The sequence below is a fragment of the Oncorhynchus mykiss genome, chromosome 20, assembly GCF_057628025.1.
Source record: "Oncorhynchus mykiss isolate SJ-2025 chromosome 20, ASM5762802v1, whole genome shotgun sequence".
In the NCBI taxonomy this organism is placed as follows: Eukaryota; Metazoa; Chordata; class Actinopteri; order Salmoniformes; family Salmonidae; genus Oncorhynchus; species Oncorhynchus mykiss.
In genome coordinates this window covers 11,123,512-11,149,624 of record NC_143041.1, presented here as the reverse complement: position 1 = coordinate 11,149,624, position 26,113 = coordinate 11,123,512, and the positions used below count along the sequence as shown (strand labels likewise).

At 45.9% G+C, this 26,113-nt stretch overlaps 1 protein-coding gene across 8 annotated transcripts in view; it reads left to right on the top strand.

The window, feature by feature from the left end:
- The window catches only part of LOC110499104 (myocardin-related transcription factor A), a 43,625-nt gene extending 18,326 nt beyond the window's left edge, over positions 1-25,299 (top strand). For 3 of the 8 annotated variants that reach the window (XM_021576006.3, XM_036955960.2, XM_021576009.3), the window contains 15 exons: positions 11,447-11,512; positions 13,287-13,342; positions 13,479-13,554; positions 13,771-13,938; positions 15,585-15,742; positions 15,877-16,005; positions 16,171-16,421; positions 16,569-16,737; positions 17,365-18,648; positions 18,917-19,129; positions 22,244-22,360; positions 22,480-22,635; positions 22,791-22,880; positions 23,107-23,167; positions 23,850-25,299. In XM_021576006.3, the coding sequence (XP_021431681.3) occupies positions 11,447-11,512; positions 13,287-13,342; positions 13,479-13,554; positions 13,771-13,938; positions 15,585-15,742; positions 15,877-16,005; positions 16,171-16,421; positions 16,569-16,737; positions 17,365-18,648; positions 18,917-19,129; positions 22,244-22,360; positions 22,480-22,635; positions 22,791-22,880; positions 23,107-23,167; positions 23,850-24,367 (3,512 nt within the window). In that variant the 3' untranslated portion in view covers positions 24,368-25,299. Of the gene's footprint in view, positions 1-3,886; positions 4,641-11,446; positions 11,513-13,286; positions 13,343-13,478; positions 13,555-13,770; positions 13,939-15,584; positions 15,743-15,876; positions 16,006-16,170; positions 16,422-16,568; positions 16,738-17,364; positions 18,649-18,916; positions 19,130-22,243; positions 22,361-22,479; positions 22,636-22,790; positions 22,881-23,106; positions 23,168-23,849 lie in introns of those variants that run through there. The other 5 variants (XM_090212190.1, XM_036955961.2, XM_090212191.1 and 2 more) reach the window with 3 other exon arrangements.
- Positions 25,300-26,113: the final 814 nt, after the last annotated feature.

Genomic DNA, 26,113 nt, shown 5'->3' with positions numbered 1-26,113 from the left:
ACTCAGGTGAACAGACTTCCTCAGATATAATACCACCTTACCCCCCTAACAGGGAATGAACCCACAGGGTCTTTGTTTGAGTCTGTCAGGCCTGCCTAACCACATACAATCCCCCTCATCTGTTAGGACTGAAATCAATGGGACTGGGTGTGCCTCTGTGCTTTGGCCGATCTGTGGTTGGTTTACTACCCTAATTTAAGATGTGTGTTGTTGTTGCTCACATGGGACTGGATTTTTACTATACACCTGGTAGGTATCGTCTCCAGTGCTTCAGCCACAGGGTTTTTGAGATCCAGTCTGTTTAGTGAAGGATAAAGAGACTGACTGACTGAGGGAGTGAACAGAGAGACCTATAGTTTGTTTTCAGCTAACTTGCCCGTACCGCCTGACATGGTTCTAGCAATCCCACCCATACTAGAGCTGACACACACACACACACACACGCAGAGAAGTGTAAGGAGGGAAAGGAGGCTGGGTTGTGGGAGGTTATCAGTCTGGCTGTGTGTCTACCCAGGCGTTACAGCCTTCTCTCCAGGACTGGGGCAGGGCGACCCAGCAAGGTGACCTTCGTGTGGAGGAGTCAGTGCCTGGGTAGACCGCCTTACCCTGGATGTCTCTGAGCATTGAATTAGAACTCCATAAGAATACTGTATCCTGCTGTAACAACACGGAAAAGGGTTTCACTTGCGATGATGGTGTTATGTGTTTTATTTTTATATTTTTTGCCTGCCTTAGTTGAATGCGCTGGATAAGATCGCGTTCTTAATGGCTAAAACATGCTTAGCGGGGGCCCCGCCCTGCCTAATATTATGGTAGGAGAAGGTGGGAAACACTAGGCCTTATGGAATCTCTTCAATCGGCCCTAGTGTGAGGCTTCAAACTGCGACTCTTAAGACTATATCTCAGTTGGCTTCTAATGAACTGAATGGAAGTTGATGGCAGAATGACTGTGAACGCCTCAGACAATCTAACCCTAAAAATCTAACCTAACCCTCAAACCCAGGTACCATAAAACCTTGGGCAACAGCCCTGCTGTCACCACCCACACATTTGGCTGGGCTGCTCCTAAAACCATAAACCTTTACTACAACACTACCTTTCGTCTCTGAGGAGATAGCTGTGATAATAACAGTACAGTGATAATGGTGATAACGATAGTCAGGACAGATCATGTATTACTCAGTGTCTTTGGAGGAGTCTGTCAGTCCTATCTCTTGAAGGTAGGCCATCGTTGTAAATACGAATTTGTTCTTAAATGACTTGCCTGGTTAAATATATATATATATATATATATAACATTTATAATGACTTTTTTTTCTCTCTTCCATACTGTGAAGTTGTAGGCTAAAGCTAGGTGGACTTTGGTCCCGTTTTTCACACTGCTTCCTGTGAAGTGTGTTTGGTCAAGGTGGTGCTCTGTTCTCTATGGACAGTCTGTCCACCGGGGCCTGATCATAAGACCTACACACAAAGACGTCAGCAGCCTAAAAATGAATCCAAGTCTGTCCATGTATTTGAATGAGAACTGTTAGTCAGCGAGGGGCGAACCTATGGGTACACGCTGGATAAACCCACCGGCCGTGGAAGTTGAAATGATTGTGTGTTAGTGTGTGGGTGTCTGTAAGTAACTCTACCCAGCAGCCACACAGGTGATACTGAGCTGAATATAGCCCCCTATGGCCAGCTGTCCCTACTATTTAAAACACAGAGAGCGGGGGAGAAGGGGGGGGGGTTGGAGTGTTGGGGGGATCTCGGCAACATTCTGGAGCAGCCACAGACAGGACAGAAAAGCTTTGCATGCGTTCAGGTTGTGAACAGAACGTGTCGCCCCAAATGCAGTAGCTTTGACTGTAACCTGCATTGTCAAGATTGAAAGGTAGATTCTGTGATAATCTCTGTCACTGTGTTACAGCATGTGATGTAAGAGTTGCCTGCCGCAGCTCACTAAAGGGGTTGCCTGCCCGCAGCTCACTAGAGGAGTTGCCTGCCCGCAGCTCACTAGAGGAGTTGCCTGCCCGCAGCTCACTAGAGGAGTTGCCTGCCCGCAGCTCACTAGAGGAGTTGCCTGCCCGCAGCTCACTAGAGGAGTTGCCTGCCCGCAGCTCACTAGAGGAGTTGCCTGCCCGCAGCTCACTAGAGGAGTTGCCTGCCCGCAGCTCACTAGAGGAGTTGCCTGCCCGCAGCTCACTAGAGGAGTTGCCTGCCCGCAGCTCACTAGAGGAGTTGCCTGCCCGCAGCTCACTAGAGGAGTTGCCTGCCCGCAGCTCACTAGAGGAGTTGCCTGCCCGCAGCTCACTAGAGGAGTTGCCTGCCCGCAGCTCACTAGAGGAGTTGCCTGCCCGCAGCTCACTAGAGGAGTTGCCTGCCCGCAGCTCACTAGAGGAGTTGCCTGCCCGCAGCTCACTAGAGGAGTTGCCTGCCCGCAGCTCACTAGAGGAGTTGCCTGCCCGCAGCTCACTAGAGGAGTTGCCTGCCCGCAGCTCACTAGAGGAGTTGCCTGCCCGCAGCTCACTAGAGGAGTTGCCTGCCGCTGCTCACTAGAGGAGTTGCCTGCCCGCAGCTCACTAGAGGAGTTGCCTGCCCGCAGCTCACTAGAGGAGTTGCCTGCCCGCAGCTCACTAGAGGAGTTGCCTGCCCGCAGCTCACTAGAGGAGTTGCCTGCCCGCTGCTCACTAGAGGAGTTGCCTGCCGCTGCTCACTAGAGGAGTTGCCTGCCGCTGCTCACTAGAGGAGTTGCCTGCCCGCAGCTCACTAGAGGAGTTGCCTGCCCGCAGCTCACTAGAGGAGTTGCCTGCCCGCAGCTCACTAGAGGAGTTGCCTGCCGCTGCTCACTAGAGGAGTTGCCTGCCGCTGCTCACTAGAGGAGTTGCCTGCCGCTGCTCACTAGAGGAGTTGCCTGCCCGCAGCTCACTAGAGGAGTTGCCTGCCGCTGCTCACTAGAGGAGTTGCCTGCCGCTGCTCACTAGAGGAGTTGCCTGCCGCTGCTCACTAGAGGAGTTGCCTGCCGCTGCTCACTAGAGGAGTTGCCTGCCCGCAGCTCACTAGAGGAGTTGCCTGCCCGCAGCTCACTAGAGGAGTTGCCTGCCCGCTGCTCACTAGAGGAGTTGCCTGCCGCTGCTCACTAGAGGAGTTGCCTGCCCGCAGCTCACTAGAGGAGTTGCCTGCCACTGCTCACTAGAGGAGTTGCCTGCCCGCAGCTCACTAGAGGAGTTGCCTGCCCGCAGCTCACTAGAGGAGTTGCCTGCCGCTGCTCACTAGAGGAGTTGCCTGCCGCTGCTCACTAGAGGAGTTGCCTGCCGCTGCTCACTAGAGGAGTTGCCTGCCGCTGCTCACTAGAGTTGCATGATGTATTCCATTGCAGTTGTTCTACTAGATAAAGGTTGCAAATCTCCTGAAGGGCCATAGATACTCAGTGTATCAATATGTTCCTTTAAAGAATAACAAGTACAGTACTGAGAGAAATCTAAAACCGGTTGTACTTCGAGGTCATTGTTATTGCCGTCACTGATAACGTTTCCTGCATTTAACCATGAATGATGACTTATCAAAACCGTTGACACAATTACCAATGTTTTCTTTAAATGTGTCTCAAGAATGTCATCAGTATAACATGTGTGGAGTTAAATGTTTTTTGTTGTTTATCAACAAATCCCTTTTCTCTGTGGGGGAGGCTGGGTCTGTAGGTTGAGCTGTGGAGTGGGAAGGTATGTGGCAGATACATGAATGAATGGCAACAGCTGAGCAGGAGAACTCTATCACCAACCCCACCGTGTGTGTGTGTGTGTGTGTGTGTGTGTGTGTGTGTGTGTGTGTGTGTGTGTGTGTGTGTGTGTGTGTGTGTGTGTGTGTGTGTGTGTGTGTGTGTGTGTGTGTGTGTGTGTGTGTGTGTGTGTGTGTGTGTGTGTGTGTATGTGTATGTGTGTGTGTGTGTGGAGCTCCAACCAGAGCAGTCTCTCACTCTCTCTGGGCTCTCGTCCCTGCTGCTGCCCTCCTTTTTCTCTCCTCCCTCTCTCTTTTTCTTCTTTGGCTTTACCCTGTGGATTTCCACCATCTCATTGGACACCTTAGTAGAGCAGCTCTATCGTTCCTATCTGACTGTCACGACAAGAGAAAACGAGGGAAGGACAGAGAGAAAGAGAAGAAAATAGATTTTCTGACCAGGAAGACAGAAGACGGCAAGTTTTCTTGAGTCAAATCACATCCCCTCTTTTGAAAGGAATTTCAAGCTACTTTTTCTTAATCAACCTTTGACAAGCACAGTCAGAAGTCATCTGGACACGCAATGAATAAGACTAACATCTTCTCCCTGCCTCGACCTTAGTGAGAGGAAAACCAATACGTTCTTGGATGTCGTCTATTGCAGGCGAGACCTCTTTTTAGAGACCCATCGACTGCCTCCCACTCCGTAGTTTGGCCACCGCTATATCAGCATCTATTCAAGACTTGAACGACGACACCGCTATATGAAAATATATTTTTTTACAAAGATAATTAATAGCAAGTCTAAATGATCATGCTGGACACCAACCACTTCCTGTCCTTTGATCTCGCCCCCTTGGACTCTCCTCCAATGGGGGAAGAGCTGGACAAGCAGGACTTGATGGATTATGAGAGACATGCCTATCACAGCCTCAAAGAAGGTGGGTGGGGTTAGAAGACACCCAGTGGAGAGGGGAAAAACTGATCTGATTTGTGTTTTAGATGGAGCCTAGCCCTCGATTTTATCATTTACTAGTTTATGGTCTAGCCAACTTTGGGTTTGATTCTGTATGGTGACAGGACTTCTGTCAAGCTTTTGATACGTCCTCTTCCTGCTCCGTTCTTATTGATGCATTTGATGAACTGTAATAAGCTGTTCATTGGTCATTCCTCATGTCTGTTTGTCTGAAACTCCCTGGTTGTATTATGTAATGGTTAAGCTAACGTCCAAATGATGAGCTCACTGGATCATTACCGCGTGCTTTGCAAATAGACGTGTTCCAAAGGCTATGCCAAGTGTTAGGCTGCTGTTTGCGCCTGCGAGTTTATAAGGGAGACTTGTAGGTTGACGTGTGTGTGTGCACAGCAGGTGTGGGCGGTACTGTGCCAGGTCTGGGGCCCTTTGGGGACAGTGGCATTCAGCAGACATATTTATTAGACCTAATGACACATGAGCACACTGGGATTAGCCCAAGTTGGCCAGCAGTTGGCCCACCTCCCGCTTCTTTTCTCTCTCTGCGTTCTATCTTCTCTCTGCACTCTGTTTTTCTCTCGCTCTCCAGAGTTGGGCTTTGTCCCAATATTCTAATAAATAGCCCTACTTCCTATATGACCGCTGCAGATCCAGAGGGATCTTGTTGGTGAAGGTTACATGGTGGAAGTTGTAACTGTGTCTGTTACTTTCAGTGGTCATGAAGACATGGAAAGATGTGGGCTAGTATTTGGATCGGTGTAGGTCTGAACTGAAGGGTACTGTTATCTATGCCAGTTTGTCACCAAAATCTAAGTTTAGACTTTTCTAACATATACTGCCCAAATTTTTGTAAGAAGAGTGGAGATAAAATGAAAGCTTAATCTTGTGAAGTTGTATGACTTTATTTACAGCATTTATTAATAAGGCATAACAATATTTGATCAAATGTTTCCGGACTGGGAATAATCGGTTCCAAATGTACCTTTTTAAGCCCATGGGTGTTCCAAATAGTAATACATTAAATAATACATTTGAATGAATTTCAAAACGTACAAACTGACATTTCTTATGTAGAATTATATTAATATCCCCCAAAGTTATTAACATAAACTGATAATTACTATTCATTGTGAAAGTTAGGCTTTTGTTCTTGTCAACCAGTACACACTTTTTATTTCAACGAATCACACTTCAATCACGACATGATTAGTTGAATCAGGTGTGTTGTTGCTGGGTAAGAACAAAACGACTGCAGCCATTCTGCCTTGCACAAATAACATAACACAACTTTGAACCAATTATCTGAAAGCTGATTCACATTTGCTGTACTGCTATTCTTCTTAATTTGTTAATTAGTTCCTCATGTTCATTGACTATTGGGGATATCAACTCACTATCCCATGTGTTTCAAAGCACACTGGGCTGAATTGGAACAACAGTGATTTATGTTGAAATGGACCAACTAGCAATATCTACTCATACAATATTTGGAAACCAATGGTTTTGGGGTATAAATATTCACTATAGACTCCAATATTATACAAAGTTAGTATTGATCATATTGACCACTTTATTTATTTCCAATTCCATTCTATATAGAGGGAGTGCTTTTTGTGCTTCTTCACCCTATAAGCCCACCTGAGATAAAGCAAATGTTATTGATCACATACACATGGTTAGCAGATGTTAATGCGAGTGAAATGCTTGTGCTTCTAGTTCCGACCATGCAGTAATATCTAACAAGTAATCTAACAATTTCAAAACTACCTTATACACACAAGTGTAAAGGAATGAATAAGAATATGTACATATAAATATATGGATGAGCGATGGCCGAACGGCATAGGCAAGATGCAGTAGATGGTATAGTGTACAGTGTATATCCATATGAGATGAGTAATGTAGGGTATGTTAACATTATATAAAGTGGCATTGTTTAAAATTACTAGTGATACATTTATTACATCAATTTTTTGTATTACTAAAGTGGCTAGAGATGAGTCCGTATGTTGGCAGCAGCCTCTCTCTCTCTCTTGAGATAGAAGCTGTTTTTCAGTCTCTCGGTCCCAGCTTTGATGCACCTGTACTGACCTTGCCTTCTGGATGATAGCGGGGTGAACAGGTAGTGGCTCGGGTGGTTGTTGTCCTTGATGATCTTTTTGGCCTTCCTGTGACATCGGGTGGTGTAGGTGTCGTGGAGGGCAGGCAGTTTGCCCCCACTGATGCGTTGTGCAGACCTCACTACCCTCTGGAGAGCCTTACGGTTGTGGGCGGAGCAGTTACCGTACCAGGCGGTGATACAGCCCAACAGGATGCTATCGATTGTGCATCTGTAAAAGTTTGTGTGTTTTTGGTGACAAGCCAAATTTCTTCAGCTTCCTGAGGTTGAAGAGGCGCTGTTGCGCCTTCACCACGCTGTCTGTGTGGGTGGACCATTTCAGCTTGTCCGTGATGTGTATGCCGGAACTTAAATCTCTCCACCTGCTCCAAGACTGTCCCATCAATGTGGATAGGGAGGTGCTCCCTCTGCTGTTTCCTGAAGTCCACGATCATCTCCTTTGTTTTGTTGACGTTGAGTGTGAAGTTATTTTCCTGACACCACACTTCGAGGGCCCTCACCTCCTCCCTATAGGCCGTCTCGTCGTTGTTGGTAATCAAGCCTAACACACTGTAGTGTCGTCTGCAAACTTGATGATTGAGTTGGAGGCGTGAATGGCCACGCAGTCATGGGTGAACAGGGAGTACAGGAGAGGGCGGAGAATGCACCCTTGTGGGGCCTCAGTGTTGAGGATCAGCGGGGTGGAGATGTTGTTTCCTACCCTCACCACCTGGGGGCGTCCCGTCAAATCCAGGACCCAGTTGCACAGGGCGGGGTCGAGACCCAGGGCTTAATGACGAGTTTGGAGGGTACTATGGTGTTAAATATCAGCACATTAGTCTCATCATTTTACATAAAGCATGATCACTTATCTGAGAAGGTACTAAAAATATTGAAAATGTGTTTATCTGAGGGTCGCCTCAACACCAATGTTTTTCTGCAGCTTTGAACTTACACAAATGTCAACTGAATAATAAAAACATTTGATTGGCTTAGAATAAAAACTGTTATGAATATAACAACCAGATTCACTGGTTGCAACATTACATTTATTTATTTTGTGTTTGAATCCAGACGGAAGTGGACTTAATAGGCACATGGGCTTTATAGGTACATTTACCATAAACAAGGGTCGTTTTACAGTGTCATCTTAACACCAATACTGTCAGTGAGTATCAGATGTGTGAGGTATCAGTCAGATAGTGTTTCTGATCTCTTGTTCTGTGGATAGAAATAGTGCAGGGGGAGGCTTGGAGTGGGTGGCAAGGCAATGATGAGAGAGAGAGAGAATGAGGTAAGGTTATAGTGAGATACTAAATGTGAAGTTCCCCAGGGAAAGAGGAAGAGAGAAATAATTGAGAATGACCTGCCTCAGGGAGCCTGTGAAAGAAAGAAAGAAGCAAGGTTAGGAGAGAGGGTAAAGGGGGAGAGATGTGAGGAAGTGATGGGGACTCTCTCCCAGAATAGATCCTTCTCTTTACTTCCCGTGGGTGCCAAGTGGTGTGGCATGCCCTGGGCTGGCACGTTCCACATGTTTGTGTTATTGTCTGTGTATGTGTGCTTGTGTGCCTGCATAGTCACGTGAGTCAAGTGTATGTGTGTAACAGTGTGTTTATGTTACATACACGTGAGTCTCGAGTGCGTTTGTGTGTGTGTCAGCAAGAGCAGAGAGAGAAATGAAGTCCGTTGCTTACAGCAGGGACTCAGAATCCCTGATATGCTGTGAGATTGAAGACCAGACTCAGAACAGGTCTGTGCCCAAACAATTCGAGCTTCTACTTTTAAAAATTCACCTTTCCAGAAACAAATCTCTCATCGTTGCCACTTGTTACAGACCCCATTCAGCCCCCAGCTGTGCCCTGGACACCATATGTGAATTGATTGCCCCCCATCTATCTTCAGAGTTCGTACTGTTAGGTGACCTAAACTGGGACATGCTTAACACCCCGGCCATCCTACAATCTAAGCTAGATGCCCTCAATCTCACACAAATTATCAAGAAACCTACCAGGTACAACCCTAAATTCGTAACCATGGGCACCCACTTAGATATCATCCTGCTGGTGGTTCTCTGATCCACCTCTACGCAGGCGACACCATTCTGCATACATCTGGCCCTTCTTTGGCCACTGTGTTAACAAACCTCCAAACGAGCTTCAATGCCATACAACACTCCTTCCGTGGCCTCCAACTGCTTTTAAATGCTAGTAAAACTAAGTGCATGCTCTTCAACCGATTGCTGCCCGCGACTGGCATCACTACTCTGGACGGTTCTGATTTAGAATATGTGGACAACTACAAATACCTAGGTGTCTGGCTAGACTGTAAACTCTCCTTCCCAGACTCGCATTAAGCATCTCCAATCTAAAATTAAATCTAGAATCTGCTTCCTATTTCGCAAACAAAGCCTCTTTCACTCATGCTGCCAAACATACCCTCGTAAAACTGACTATCCTACCGATCCTTGACTTCGGAAATGTAATTTACAAAATAGACTCCAACACTCTACTTAGCAAACTGGATGTAATCTAACACAGTGCCATCTATTTTGTCAATAAAGCCCCATATACTACCCACCACTGCGACCTGTATGCTCTCGTCGGCTGGCCCTCGCTACATATTCGTCGCCAAACCCACTGGCTCCAGGTCATCTAAGTCTTTGCTAGGTAAAGCACCGCCTTATCTCAGCTCACTGGTCACCATAGCAACACGCACACGCTCCAGCAGGTATATTTCACCGGTCATCCCCAAAGCCAACACTTCCTTTGGCCGCCTTTCCTTCCAGTTCTCTACTGCCAGTGACTGGAACGAATTGCAAAAATCACTGAAGCTGGAGTCCTATATTTCCCTCTCTAACTTTAACCATCAGCTGTCAGAGCAGCTTACTGATCATTGTACCTTTACGCAGCCTATCTGTAAATAGCATACCCAACTACTTCATCCCCATATTGTTATTTATCCTCTTGCTCTTTTGCACATCATCATCTGCACGTCTAGCACTCCAGTGTTAATGCTAAATTGTAATTATTTCGCCTCTATGGCCTATTTATTGCCTTACCTCCCTACTCTTCTACATTTGCACACACTGTATATAGATTTTTTATATTGTGTTATTGACGATATGTGTAACTCTGTTGTTTTTGTCGCACTGCTTTGCTTTATCTTGGCCAGGTCGCAGTTGCAAATGAGAACTTGTCCTCAACTGGCCTACCTGGTTAAATAAAGGTGAAATAAAATAAAAAGAACAGCTGACTAGACTCAGACTGCCTGGCACTTCTGATGATGTCATGGTATCAGCCCTCCCTAACAGGTTCTCCTGCCCTTAAAGGACCCGGCGAGAGAGAAGGACACACACACACACACACACACACACACACACACACACACACATATATATATATATATATATATATATATATATATATATATATATATATATATATATATATATATATATATATATATATATATATATATATATATATATATATATATATATATATATATATATATACGCTCTGCATGTGGCCGCTCCACAGAGACTAGCCTACTACATAGAGACGGGAACTGATGACCAAGAAATAGTCCACTCCTAGAAATGCAGCAGTGGCTTGGGACTCTCCTGAGTGCATACAATAATTAAACCAGGGGTGAGTTTCCCAGAAAGCCTGGTTAACAAAAAGGTCACAACAAGTTACTGACACAGTAGCAGGATAGAGAGATGTGTATCTATTATAATAATAAATAGGTGGGTGCTTATATTTGGCCTATATGAATTGGAAATGTGCTTTTTGCTAATCCCAACTCCACAGAGACACCCTCAGAGAGTGGGGTCATGGCCAGGGTCAGCCATTATCAACGGCGACCCTGGAGAAAAGGGTTAAGTGGCTTGCTCAAGGGCACGTTGACAGATTTTTCACTTTGTCGGCTTGGGGATTCTGACCTTTAGGTTACTGGCTCAAAGCTCTAACTGTTAAGCTACCTGCCACCAGTGTGACTCATGAACACAGTCATTTAGGTGGTCAGTTGTTCTGATTGGAAGACTGATAAGGGTCTACTTACTTCCTTTAATTGTTGCAAGATTTGTAGTACATAATAGTTTGTACTGCAAATCTTTCAACAATTAAAGGAAGTATACCATAGCTGGCTTGATAATACAGGCTACTGTGAGGAATTAATCAATAGGTCATGCTAAGTGGTTAAACAGTGAGAAAACAGTCTGCTGACAGACAAGACTGACTGTGTGATTGTATCTCTGAGTCGTTATGTAAGAGATGTTTCCTGTTTTGAAATAACGATGTGTCAGGCGTACATGCAACAAGGAGTCTCTCAAACACACATTCTTCTGTGTTTTTATAAGCGCACTTTGAGTTTAGAAACAGGAAGTGTGTAATAATGTCACTGTACTCCGCCCTCCTTTGCAACAGCAACAAAAAAAACAAAAAAAAGAGCGAGGGAGGAAGTAAAAAAGAGTGAGGGTTCTGTCCATTGAGTCCTGCTCTATCCGTCTGCTCGTGTGTTTGTTGACATAAGGATACCCTCTCTGCCCTGCAGATGGATTCTTCAGTGTAGGATGGCAGTCTAGACCTGAAACTCTTGTTTTGAAGAGGTTGTTGTTGTTTCCATGCTGGCAGTTGCTGACTCTCCTCTACCTCTCTCTCACTGTCCTCATGCAGTCCTCCAGCTCAAACTACAGCAGAGACGCACCCGGGAGGAACTGGTCAGCCAAGGGATCATGCCACGTAAGTAGTGCCCAAACTCTTTATCCTTATCTCTATTGTCTAGAGCAGCAAATATAATAGAATATCACTCTGCATGCTTGACCAGCACAGTTTCTGTTCCGGTTCCATTGGACAGACAGGCCTGTTGTGTTGTGTTAGCGTTGTCATTTGCATTGTGTTGTCTTGTGTTTTGCGTTGTTGTGTTATCAAGTGGGCCAGCCAGCTTCCCCTTCTGTGTCCACTTCCTGTTCTGTGCTCTGTTTAGTAGCTGAAGAGACTCAGTGTTCAGCTGTAGGAAGGAGGAAGTGCATGGGCTATCTCTCGGTTCTTACTGGAGAGAGAAGCTGACTAACTCCCTAACCTGCACCCTTCAGAAGGACCCTAGCAAGGCCACAATTGTCACTGTCAGTGACAGCGTTGTCACTGACTCTCCTTGACAAGTGCACTCAGTCTGCACCCCGGTTGGGGTCTGTTCGATTTTCAATTCAGGATTTGCTTCTGTTATGACCTAGCCTGATCCAAGACCATCCTGACCGCGTCACTCTTGTTTCGCTTCACTTCAACAGAATGTAAGCTTGCGAGTGCTCCGGATGGTTGTGCTAGGCTAGTTACGATGGGTCACAAAGTGCAAAGTGGCTAACCCGGCCCTAAGATGGGCCTCTCCTCTGTGCTCCCACTCTTATTACACAACAACAACATGCCAGGGGAACTGTGTATCTACTGTGTATCTACACAGTTACCCTGCACAGACAGACATACATACAGGACTTTATTCCAGATTAGTCCAGATTACTGAGGATCAGGTTGTCTTCCTGTGGGGGAGGCATTACAACCCAACCTTTATAAGTCACTTGTTATGACTAAGGCCCAAGGCTATAGCAGAATACAGGGCCTTGACGGTAAAACCGTTGTCTGTTGACGTTAGTGCTCATGTCATGGATTTACAGTCAAGGTAGAGTTGGATATATAAATAAGAGTGAATTACAGAGTAGACAGGATCCTCCATGATCCATTTGCATGTATTTGGAGACAAATGTTGACTTGATATGAGTGGTTAGGCCAATATTTAGGCCTGCTAGTCTGTGACCCCATCCCCCCGGTTGACCTCCTAACCTCTGGCTTGACCCCTTCCTGTAAGCCAGCATTACGTCCCACAATGGACGGACACACACACACACACACACACACAGGTGATGTGATGATGAAATCTTCAGTGTCCCTCCATCATCCTCTTCAACTTTCCACTGTGTGTGTCTTGTACTTGTTTTGGTGTGTATGTTTGTGTGCTTACATGTATGTCCACATTTGTGTTTTGATCGGGGCTGCTGGGGTGAGATGCTTAGTGACACACACACACACACAGACAGACAGGGACATGCTGAGGACCAATACAGTTGAAGAGTGATGAATGTAGAAAGTCCCCCTCTCAGAAAGTCGTTCCATCACTCCTCTCTCTCATCTGTCCGCCCCTCCTTAAAGATCCTGTCTGGTCTGTTATTCAGATCTTTATTGATTGTTCTCAGACGTACACCTCTCTCATACTATAGCAGGCTGTTCCTCCTTCACTGTTCTGCTGAAACGAGTCAGGCACCAGTCAATACAAAAACACACTTCTATTTTCTCTTACTGTTTGGTGGTTATAACTCCTTTGACCTTTTCCTATAGAGTTCTGCTTTGAGTGTGTTCTCACACTGTCAATCTCCAGTGGTGGTGAAGAGCTCACAGCATAGTCTGTACTCCTTCGTTCATTCTCTCTTCCTTCGTCGTTTCTCCCTCTTTCCCTCACTGTCCACAGCACTGAAGAGTCCGGCAGCCTTCCACGAGCAGCGGAGGAGTCTGGAGAGAGCCAGGGTGAGTCTCTCCACGTCTGTCTTTCTTTCTGTAGTTCAATATGTGCACTCTTTGTTGAACTGCGTCCTCTCTCTGAGACAACACTCATCTCTCTCTCTCTCTCTCTCTTCTCCCACCCCCCTCTCCTCCCTTCCAGACTGAGGACTATCTGAAGAGGAAGATCAGGAGTCGTCCTGAGCGCTCAGAGCTGGTCAGGATGCACATACTGGAGGGTGAGTCACAGCGCCCCCTCTCTGATCACCACAGAACTACACCGTCACACGCTACTTCTCGACGTGGTTACATTGAGCCAACTATACCACGTCTGTTTGTGCTGCTCTATATACATAAGTATGTTTAGTTATGCACTTGTTTGTGGACTTTGTGTACCTAATTGAGTGGTGTCTGTACATCCTTGTGAAACCGTGTGTGTTTTTCTCTTCACACAGAGACGTCAGCAGAGCCGTCTCTGCAGGCCAAGCAGCTGCAGCTGAAGAGGGCCAGGCTGGCTGATGACCTCAATGATAAGATCTCCCACAGACCTGGTCCTATAGAGCTTATCCACAAGAACATCCTGCCTGTAGACCTGGACTGTCCTCTGCAACACTCACTACTGGGTATGGACACGCACTGTCTACTGCAATACACACACAGTTCAAATGTTCCTCAAAATGTTATCATTGCAATATCACAATGTCACAGTACTGAACTGGTGTCAGGACATTGTTATTGCAAAATCCTCATGGTGGAGACTGTGAGACCATCATTAGTCATTCTGGTTTGGCAATCTCCTCTTGGTGTATTGCCAATTACTAATCTCACAGTTTGAAATACAGATGTTTGTTGTAGTGATACTGAACCTCACAACTTACCAACTAGTTTTTGTAGAAGATCATTTGTTTGGTGAGAAGAACGGTGAAATATAGGTTTAATTAATCTCTCTACTAGAGGTCGACCGATTATGCTTTTTCAACGCCGATACAGATTATTGGGGGATCAAAACCGCTGATGCCGATTAATCAGACGATTTTTAATTAATTAATTTATTTGTAATAATGACAATTGCAACAATACTGAATGAACACTTATTTTAACTTAATATAGTACATCAATCAAATAAATTTAGCCTCAACTAAATAATGAAACATGTTCAATTTGGTTTAAATAATGCAAAAACAAAGTTTTGGAGAAGAAAGTAAAAGTGCAATATGTGCTATGTAAGAAAGCTGACGTTTCAGTTCCTTGCTCAGAACATGAGAACATGTGAAAGCTGGTGGTTCCTTTTAACATGAGTCTTCAATATTCCCAGGTAAGAAGTTTTAGGTTGTAGTTATTATAGGAATTATAGGACTATTTCCCTCTATACCATTTGTATTTCATTAACCTTTGACTATTGGATGTTCTTATAGGCACTTTAGTATTGCCAGTGTAACAGTATAGCTTCCGTCCCTCTCCTCGCTCCTCCCTGGGCTTGAACCAGCAACACAACGACAACAGCCACCATTGAAGCAGCGTTGCCCATGCAGAGCAAGGGGAACAACTACTAGAAGGCTCAGAGCAAGTGACGTTTGAAACGCTATTAGCGCGCACCCCGCTAACTAGCCAGCCATTTCACTTCGGTTACACCAGCCTAATCTCGGGAGTTGATAGGCTTGAAGTCATAAACAGTGCAATGCTTGACGCACAACGAAGAGCTGCAGGCAAAACGCACGAAAGTGCTGTTTGAATGAATATTTACGCGCCTGCTTCTGCCTACCACCGCTCAGTCAGATACTTAGATACTTGTATGCTTAGTCAGATTATATGCAACGCAGGACACGCTAGATAATATCTAGTAATATCATCAACCATGTGTGGTTAACTAGTGATTATGATTGATTGATTGTTTTTTATAAGATAAGCTTAATGCTAGCTAGCAATTTACCTTGGCTTACTGCATTCGCGTAACAAGCAGTCTCCTTGTGGAGTGCAACGAGAGAGAGGCAGGTCGTTATTGGGTTGGACTAGTTAACTGTAAGGTTGCAAGATTGACGAGGTGAAAATCTGTCCCTGAATAAGGCAGTTAACCCAACGTTCCTAGGCCGTCATTGAAAATAAGAATGTGTTCATAACTGACTTGCCTAGTTAAATAAAGGTATAAAAAAATATATATTTTAAAAAATCGGCAACTCTGCACCCAAAAATACCGATTTCCGATTGTTATGAAAACTTGAAATCGGCCATTCTGATTAATCGGTCGACCTCTGCTCTCTACCACACACAGATTCTCCAAAGGGTGCAGGAGAGTCCTCATTGGACGAGGACAGCAGTGATGCGTTTTCTCCGGACACTCTAGCCAATCACGACTCTCCACTGGGTGCTGTCTCCCAGCTGTCACCCTCTGACATGCTCACTCAGAACGGGGACATGTCCCCCTCACAGGTACAGATCATTCTAAAAATATGTTTTATTTTTGTACAGTACTTATAGCCACAGAATGGAGATTACATAGACGAGTAATCGCGTGAGTTGTCCCATTATTGGCGCTTCAACTGACCAATCAGATGTTTTCTTAGTTCCTTACCCAGGTCCCTCCTCCCCCTCCTCCGCTGTTGCTGAATGACCATGACTCCTTGCAACGACAGAAGCTGACCAATGGGACAGTGACGCCAGTTGCTTCCCGCCCTGTCAGTGGTCAAACCAAGGTGAGGGACATCCCCTGTTGTTAGTCTGAATATCTTGCTATGAAGGTTGGAATGTAATACTTTCTGTATACAATCATATTTACTTACTTACTCTTACCCTCCCTCCCTTGATCTCGCTCGCTCACTCTATCGATCCTTCCCTATCTCCCTGTAACTCTGTTCCAGTCCAAGCCCAGCTTGGAGCGCCTCTCCCAGAGGCCTAAGAAGTCAAAAGACGTGAAGCCCAAGGTGAAGAAGCTGAAGTACCACCAGTACATCCCTCCGGACCAGAAGGCTGACCGGGAGCCTCCCCCTCAGTTGGACTCCACCTACGCCAAGATCCTCCACCAGCAGCAACTCTTCCTCCAGCTGCAGATCCTCAACCAACAGCAGCAGCAGCACTACAACTACCACACCATCCTCCCAGCACCACCCAAGTGAGTGTGTGTGTGTGTGTGTGTTGGGATTGGAATTGGCAATGCTGTTTAATGGCATGTGGTTTTGTGTGTTAAAGCGACTGTGCCACCCTGTGTGCGTGGTTGTGTGCTTGTGAACTCACTTCTCTGTTTCTTGTTTCTCCTCAGACCACCTGCAGAGCAGCCAACTTCAACAAACCCCGGCCCCTCCCCTTCACGCAGTGTTCCCCCGACGACCCCGGCCCCTTCCAATCAGCATGGGCCAAGTCGTCAGAGCCAAACCCCTGTGGGAGGGGCCAAACCTTTGACGCTACCAGCCAACCTGGATGACTTCAAAGTGAGTAGATGCCAGATGGTGAAGCGTGATTCATCACGCGAGAGAATGCATTTCCACTGCTCCAGAGTCCAATGGCGGCAAGCTTTACACCATTCAAACGGACGCTTGGCATTGCGCATTGTGATCTTAGGCTTGCGTGTGGCTGCCGATGAACAGTTCTAGTGCTGACCTTGCTTCCAGAGGCAGTTTGGAACTTGGTAGTGAGTGTTGCAAACGAAGTCAGCACTCAGCGGTGTTGTTCTGTGAGCTTGTGTGACCTACCACTTCACGGCTGAGCCGTTGTCTCTCCTAGACGTTTCCACTTCACAATAACAGCACTTACAGTTGACCAGGGCAGCCCTAGCAGGACAGAAATTTGACGAACTGACTTTTTGGAAAGGTGGCATCTTATGACGGTGCCACGTTGAAAGTCACTGAGCTCTTCAGTAAGGCCATTCTACTGTCAATGTTTGTCTATGGAGATTGTATGGCTGTGTGCTCGATTTCATACACCTGTCACTAACGGGTGTTGCTGAAATAGCCGAGTCCACTAATTTGAATGGAGTGTGCACATACTTTTGTGTATATATATAGTGTACTTAACAAGGGGGTAAGGATCAGAATCATAACTCTTCTTCTCCCCTCCAGGTTGCTGAGCTGAAACAGGAGCTGAAACTGCGGAGTCTGACCGTATCTGGCACTAAGATGGACCTTATCGATAGGCTGAGAAACTACCAGGAGCAGAATGGTGGAGGTGGAGCTGGTGTCACTGCGATTGTAACCCCTAAACCCAGCCTACCAACCCCACAGCACGCCTCAACCCAACCTGCTGGCTTCACCATCTCTGCCCCCCCCCATGCCGGGACCAATACCCTCACCCACCAATCAGGAGAGGCAGGCGGGAAGATACCCGCTTTCTCATTGGCTCAGAGTGCTGCTCCAGCCCGTATTATGAGGTTTGGGAGTACAAACTCCTCCCCTCCTGTGTCTCCCACCCCGTCAGAACGGTCGCTGGCGGTAATGAGCCCCGATGAGACCAGCTGTAATGGAGACTTATTTGGGGAGATGGTGAGCTCTCCCCTGACCCAGCTCAGCCTGCACCCTTCCCCAGCCTCCATCAAAGAGGAGAACCAGGGTCACTTACCCACCTGCAGCCTCTCCCAGTCTCAGCTTTCACCCACTGCGCCTCAGCCTGCCACCCCACCTCAGGAGCCCTCAGGAGCCCCTGGGGCAGCCATGGAGGCCTCACCCTTGGACAAGGACCAGTTGCTCCAGGAGAAGGACAAGCAGATCGAGGAGCTGACACGCATGCTGAGGCAGAAACAGAGGCTGGTGGAGACCCTGCGCTCGCAACTGGAGCACGGGAAACAGACAGGATTGAAAGAGATGCAGGGTGTGGTGATAAACGGTTATGCCCAGGAGGCCCAAACCAAAACCACCTCCATCAGAGCCTCAACCATTCTCTATCCCACTCTCACCAATGGAGAGATGGTGAGGGTCAAGAAAGAGGTAGAGACGCAAGAAGAGATGGAGGGGTTGGACGAAGCTCAGCCTAAGGGACAGCCTCAGCCGACACAGTGCTCCCAGCAGACTCTGCTCAAACTGCAGCAGATCCACCGGATACAGGTTCAACAACAGACACAACAACTACTTCAGACACAACAACAACAGCAGACACAACAACAGCAGTCCCAACAGCTCCAGCAACAAAAACAGCAACAACAGACACAGCAGATGCAGCAGCAGAAGACATCAGCCCAGATGCTACTCCAGCAACAGCAGCAGCTGCAGCAGCTGATCATCCAGCAGACCCAGCAGAAACAGCTCCAGCTGCAGCACAAACAGCTGCAGGCCCAGCAGAGGAAGCAGCAGAGACAGGCCCAGAGACAGCAGCAGAACAAACAACTGAGTCAGACCGTCACCACACAACAGGTACATTCAGTCATTACAGATCTATATCGTACAGTCTATAGATCTACGGTATAGGTATACACACTGCAGACGGTCACCGCACATCAGGTACATATTTAACAGAATTAACCTTGTCTGAAACCATACATGCATTTTTAATGGAATAAATTTGTCTGAAACCCAAAGACTATTCTTGACCTCAGCGGGCAAAGACCTGGGTCTGTCTCTTCCCCATCTCTGTTGGGCTGTTGGTTTGAATATGTCTGTTCTCTACTCCTATTCTCTCCAGGTCACTCCAGTCTTCATCGGCCAACAGAATGGCACCCAGGTCCCCGCCCAGACCTTCTCATTGGACCTCCTCAAGTCGGGCACCACACCCACCCTTGTCACCGACGGCAACGGCAACCACTACCTGATAGCACTGACCAATCACAATGCAGAGGGCCAGAACGGCATGACCTCATTGGGCAAAACTAGTGGATCACAACGCATCACACTACAGGTACAGTTACGCTGGAAATCTGCTAATAAGTGTTACAGGTTTCTATGTTAAAACCTCTCTAGGCTAGGTGTAACGCTACTGTCCCACCTGACCAACATTCAGTGAAAGTGCAGGGCGCCAAATTCAAACAACAGAAATCTCATAGTTAAAATTCCTCGAACATACAATTATTATTCACCATTTATTGTTATACACCAACTTCTTGTTAATCCAACCACAGTATCCGATTTCAAAAAGACTTCACGGTGAAAGCATACCATGCGATTATCTGAGGACAGCACCTAGTCACAAAAAACATACAGCCATTTTCCAGCCAATGAGAGGAGTCACAAAAAGCAGAAATAGAGAGAGAATGAATCACTAACCTTTGATCTTCATCAGATGGCACTCATAGGACTTCATTTTACACAATTACATGTGTGTGTTGTTCGATAAAGTTCATATTTATATCCAAAAATCTCAGTTTACATTGGCGCGTTATGTTCAGTAATGTTTTGCTTCCAAAACATCCGGTGATTTTGCAGAGAGCCACATCAATTTACAGAAATACTCATCATAAACGTTGATGAAAGATACAAGTGTTATACATAGGTTTCAAAAGAAACTTCTCCTTAATGCAACCGCTGTTTCAGATTTCAAAAAAGCTTTACGGTGAAAGCACACCATGCGATTATCTGAGGACAGTGCTGAGCCCCCCAAATAAGCCATACAGATACCCGCCAAGTTGTGGAGTCAACAGAAGTCAGAAATAGCGTTATAAATATTCACTTACCTTTGAGGATCTTCATCGGGATGCACTCCCAGGAATCCCAGTTCCACAATAAATGTTTGTTTTGTTCGATAAAGTCCAAATTTATGTCCAAATACCTCCTTTTTGTTCGCGCGCTTAGTTCACCAATCCAAATGCACAAGGCGCGGGCACGAAGTCCAGACAAAAAGTAAAAAAAGTTCCATTACAGTTCGTAGAAACATGTCAAACGATGTATATAATCAATCTTTAGGATGTTTTTATCATAAAGCTTCAATAATATTCCAACCGGACAATTCCTTTGTCATTAAAAAGGAAAGGGAACGGAGCTTGTGCTCACGGCCGCGCGCGATAAACAACTCATAGCTTTCAGCTGAGCCATCTACTGTGAGTGGTCTTATTCGCTCCCCTTTCACAATAGAAGCCTGAAACAACTTTCTAAAGACTGTTGACATCTAGTGGACGCCTTAGGAAGTGCAGTCTGACCCCATTTACCCCATATTGGATAGGCAATCACTTGAAAAACTGCAAACCTCAGATTTCCCACTTCCTGGTTGGATTTTTCTCAGGTTTTTGCCTGCCATATGAGTTATGTTATACTCACAGACATCATTCAAACAGTTAACTTCAGAGTGTTTTCTGTCCAAATCTAATAATAATATGCATATCCTAGCTTCTGGGCCTGAGTAGCAGGCAGTTTACTCTGGGCACGCTTTTCATCCGGACGTGATAAATACTGCCCCCCTATCCCAAAGAAGAAATTATTGTGAAATATGGTAGCACGGTGCAGTAAACCACTTCGGTTGGATGTCCGTGGCCTCGTGGAAATCGAGTTAGCATAATACAAAAATCCACAATAAACTCTGTCAGTTTAAGCTAGAGACATGTTTTTTTGCATCAGATGCGTCTCAATCCACCACATCCGCCAATTGCACTTCTGCATCGATTTTATACACCTTTCAGCAACCAATTGTGGCTGAAATATCCAAATCCACTAATTTGAAGGGATGTCCACATACTTTTGTATGTATAGTGTATCTCTCGGATATAGGACTGACACTTCAGAACAAACTTCCTTTAGATTTGTTTTGGGGGCTATCTGTTGTTCCATGTAGTGAATCCGTTATTCAATGCTTTTGTATGGGCTAATAGCAGTAAATCAAATAGCTAAATGACCTGCTTAAAACAATTCCATATAGCTTAGTACAGTGGTCACCAACTCGATTGACTGGTCAATCTCCAAGCCATTCGTAGTCGATCACCAAACATTTCTGTAAAAAAAAACAACGATAAAGCTTTGCGTTCCTATTTTTTGTTATTCGTTTCACACTGTTGAAAGCAGGTGCACTTGATTCAACAGCCCTAGCGCCGGGAAGGCAAAGTGTTCCAATTTTGAACCATTTCATGTCTGAAGGTAGAACTCTGCCTACCCACCAGGCCCAGAGAGCAAATCAAGTGCATCTATAGGCCTACTGCTGGCCAATCAGATAGCTCGGATCAGTGTCTGCAGTTTCCTCGCAACATAAACTGTATAACGAAGCTATGTACGCACAGCAATGTTGATCATGTGAGATTTCAAAACTTTGAAAACCATGGCTAGAGAGAGACTCAACAAATACAGAACCTTTTGTTTTTAATTCTGAACTCAATATAGTCATTTCAATCAGAAAATTAACAGAAATGGCATTGACAAAATTGACACCCTAGACTTTGGTCAAAATAACTGCAATTAAGTGCTTCCTATAGCCATGGATGAGCTTCCTGCACCAATCTTCCATCAGGTTTAGTCTTGCAGCCACGTCCAGGGAGGTTTCAAAGTGGTCTGAGAAGAACAACATTGGAAGGGCAATTCAAGCATTGCCAATGTGCAGTGATAATGTATTGGGCCTATAGCCTACTGCACAAACCTCATTACTACAGAAGTGTTTTTAATTGGTTAATGTTGCGTAGGCTTATGTTTTTCAAGTCATGTATCCCATTTCTTTTTTTGTCTGAGCGGGAGATCTCTGCTTGCATTTTGACTCAGTGATTTTGACTCTCCCAGTCATATTGTCAACAAGGCAGCCTTATGTATCGTTCAAAAACCTACCTTTTCCATAAAATATGTTAGTTTTCATTGGGAAGGCACATAAAGCGTTTTTATCAAAAGCCATCACTTTTGCATGTGAAACCCTACTCATTACTCCACATGCTTAACCTACGTCACTTTTGTTTTTTTCTGCCGATTTCAACGTCGGCCAGAGCGGGACTCACACCAGGGATGCAGCCCGGTCCAAAACAAATGCAATCCTTTTTCACCCGGGCCAGCTTAATCAAAATCCATCCATGTTTAATGGTGAATTCAATCTCCCTATTTTGTCCTCTAGCGATTGCAGTCAACTCCAGGCAAACTCCCCAGCCAATCCCCAGCTGAGATACTCAGCTCTGACACTCAATCAAAACAACAGTTACAACCAGGCCCTGTCAACCAGCCTATCAAAAAGGTATGAGAATTACAACTAATCAAGGCATATACAAAGTCTGCTCTTACACACACACAATTTTAGCTGTCACTGTCTGGCAATACTCTTAAAATCATCACTGTCTTTTTTCTCTCCTTCAGGAACAGAAGGCGGTTCTACATCTGGAGACCAATGGCATGACCAATGGAGTAACAGAGCCAAGTCAGTCTGTCTCCGCTCCGCCCAATCTCCATCCTTTCTTTGACGAGGTGTCAAACTCGTCTGAAAGCCCAAGCACAGCTTCCCCCTTCCTCAAGGTAAGACCAATTCTGCAATGATCATTCATGGCATGTCCACTGTCATCCCATATTTGGCTTTTCATTCATCTGCAACTATATTTTTTACTTGCATTTATTCTTTCTTTGTAGCCCTTCCCTCATCCTTTCTTTATTCTCTCCTTCCACCCTTTCAGAGAGAAGTGTGTCCGACCTTTGACCGGCACACATTGTTCACCCCTCCCTCTCCTAAACAGACCTCTTTCTCCTCCACTCAACGCCTCAAAGTATGTCCTTCACTCCTGCCATGTCCTTCTGCACATGTCTATCCATGTCTTTCCTGTTCATTATTTTTCTCTTCCATCTTTCATTTTCTCTGTCCATCTGTTAGCATTGGTCTTATCTCAAATTTGCTCAGTATGTTGTTGATTTTATAGTACTGTACATCATTGCCGGTTTTGTTAAACAGCCGTGAGTACTGTAAACTGTACTAAATGTCTTCTCTGCCCCCAGGAGAACGGCCTGAGCAGTCAACAGATGGACGACCTGTTTGACATCCTCTTGAAGAGTGGAGGTAATCGAACAGAGCAGTGTACACACAACACTCACACAAATATCTTCATAATGTCTTACATGCTGACCACACCGCTCGCGTCGCGTGTGCCAATGAGAGACTGCGTTGCCAAGCCCTAAAATAGAGGTCGGTTCTCTTTGTAACGCTGAACGCGGTGCAAGTCCTGCTTCTCCCATCTCCTCATTTGGTTTATAGAAGCAGATACCCGCGTGGGTGATTGAAAGATTAACTGAGTTTGGTTGGTTGTCATGGTAACTATGAAAGTTAGATGCCAATCACCATATAAAGTCCAAACAAGAAAAGGCCTGGAAGGAGGAGAGATGACTTGAAACAATTCGGTTGACCGTTTTATGTGTGGATTAATTGTCAGAGTAGAGGACCTTGTGCATTTCAGGTAAGATAACAACTCAACGTTTATATCCCAGGACAAATTAGCTAGCAACAGCAGGCTAGCTAGCTAAATTTCCATAAATGTTTAATGATTTTCAACCTGTACCCAAATAAATATATTTCAACCTGCTTGTCATGATCGCGTTTGGTGTGGGGGGACAAAATCAATTTGCGCACGATGGCCGATGCGCGTGGCCGGTGTGGGTACGGTGTTACTGCCAACACATGAGCGCCAACCCATTTGTTTGATAATTGTTAATATTTATGCTTTTTCTTTCTCTTCCCCACCCAGAAATCTCTGGATTCCGAGCAGACCCTTCCCTGGCCCTCCTCCACTCCAACCCCCCCACCCCTCCCTCGTCCCCTCTCCACCTGTCGCCCCCCACACCCCCTCCGGAGCCCTCCCTACCCGCCCTGCCCTCCCAGCAGCCATTGCCCTGCCCAGGAAGTAGTCGTCTGGAGGATTTCCTGGAGAGCACCACCGGCACGCCCATCCTGGGAGTGGAGCCTGACGGTGGCCTGACTTTAATTGACGACCTCCACAGCCAAATGCTGAGCACCTCCAGCATCCTGGACCATCCCCCCTCACCGATGGACATGGACACCAGTGACCTGGGCTTCTCCCCCCACCCAGCAGGGCTTGACTTCGGGGACCCAGCCCTGGACAGCATGGACTGGCTAGACATCTCCATGGGAGGTGGAGGGGGAACGAGTCTTGCCCCTCTGGGCCCCCACACGCTCCCTAGTGTGTTCTCAGTAGACTTTCTGGACAGCTCGGACCTCACTCTGCACTGGGACTCCTGTTTGTAGCTTCTACGGAGTGAGGAGTGGTAAAGACTCACACACAAAGACACACGCTCACGCATACTGCGTACAGGCTCTTATCTCTCTCACGCAAACACTCTTACTTGATAAGCAGGTCCACCACTCTGGAGGTTACCTGGCCCAGCCACATTCACTGAGACCGGGGGCCTTGCCCTGCATTCACTCTAGTTGGACAGGCTGAAGAGCAAAACTGACTTTAGATCAGAGGCAGTGGGTGAGAGGTGGTACTGCATTAGTGGAGCTTGGTCTATGACACACCCTTATGGTGACAAAGGGTAATACACGTGGAGGGCAGACCCAAAGTGTCAGTGGTGCCTGCACTGATTGGTGGAAAGCTGTAATGAACAAACCTCATTGGTGGAAAATAATGAATCGAACCTCATTGGTGCAAACCAGAGGAGCTTTTACAATGGTATTTAATGTTTAGCTCAACGGAAACTGCACTGTACTGAACGACCAGTGGAAAAGCGGGTTGATTATGGTGGCCCAGAGGGAGGTTGTGTATGGTGTGTGCTGCACGAGTTAATACGATTTTCAAATGGTCACACCAATATTGATCAACCACACCTCGCTGCACTATCCGAACAGAAGCAAATGTACGGCAAAGGCTGTTGAACGGTACACGCCATTTTGGGGAAGCGTGTCCGCCACGCAACGTAGCAAACGTTGTATTGAATTGAACGCACCCCAATTGGTGAAATGAACCTCATTGGAGGAGGCAGTTACTGGAGGTGTTTGCTAGACCACTATGCATTTCTGTATGTGGGGGGTGTATTATTGATTGTCCATGTTTTTCTTCCCAGTTGCATAGAATAGCAGGTGGGGAATAAAGTGGTCATGGCTTGGTTTCCAAACAACTTGGACCATGTCATTTTATATGAAAAAAATATATATAAAAAATGCAATAAACTTGAAAATATGTGTGTTGTTTTTATTATACCATAACCATTTGTAAATGCACACTGATTTGGTGACTGTCTATATATACCTTGGTACAGTTTTTGTGGCACTGGACATAGCCACTGGAGGGCGACATTATCATTGACAAAATACTGCTTGAGAGTTACCCATCACAGATCAACTGCACTTTTTGTTTTTAGGCCAAGTTAACTGGTCTTTAACCTAAATTAATGTGTACATTTATGTGAGAAATCAGCATTTGAGGACTGCTTTGGATGCACATGTGCCCAGAGAGATGGCAACCTTATCTTAGGTCCAGCATTGTCTTGATTACATTGGGTCGGCAAGCCCAAGTTGATTATTATGTTCAGATGGTGACAGAAACAAACTGATTAAAAAAAGGAAAACTACAAACCGGCCTAAACTAACCCAGCAGCCTCACGGCTTATCAACTGGGACACTGACTGAACATCACATTAATTGGCAGCTCTTGTGTGCTTATCAGTCAGGCTCAGCACTTGGACACGGTTGCTGCTGCCCCCTGGGGGAATTGAGTGGAAGTGGTAGTCTGCAGTCTAACATATTCCATAACACTATACAGTGCACTACTTTTGACCCGAGTCGAATAGGCCCAGGTCAGAAGTCATGCACTATATAGGGAATAGGGTGCCTTTAGGGTTAAATGGTGGGAACCTGGTTACTGAGATGTATGAGGATTTACCACCCAAAACCATTCCCTTTTCCCTGGATAAAAAAAAAAAAAACAGAAAAAACGGTCAATTATTTCTAAGAACAGCAAGACGTGAAATGGGAACTTAAATTATATACAAT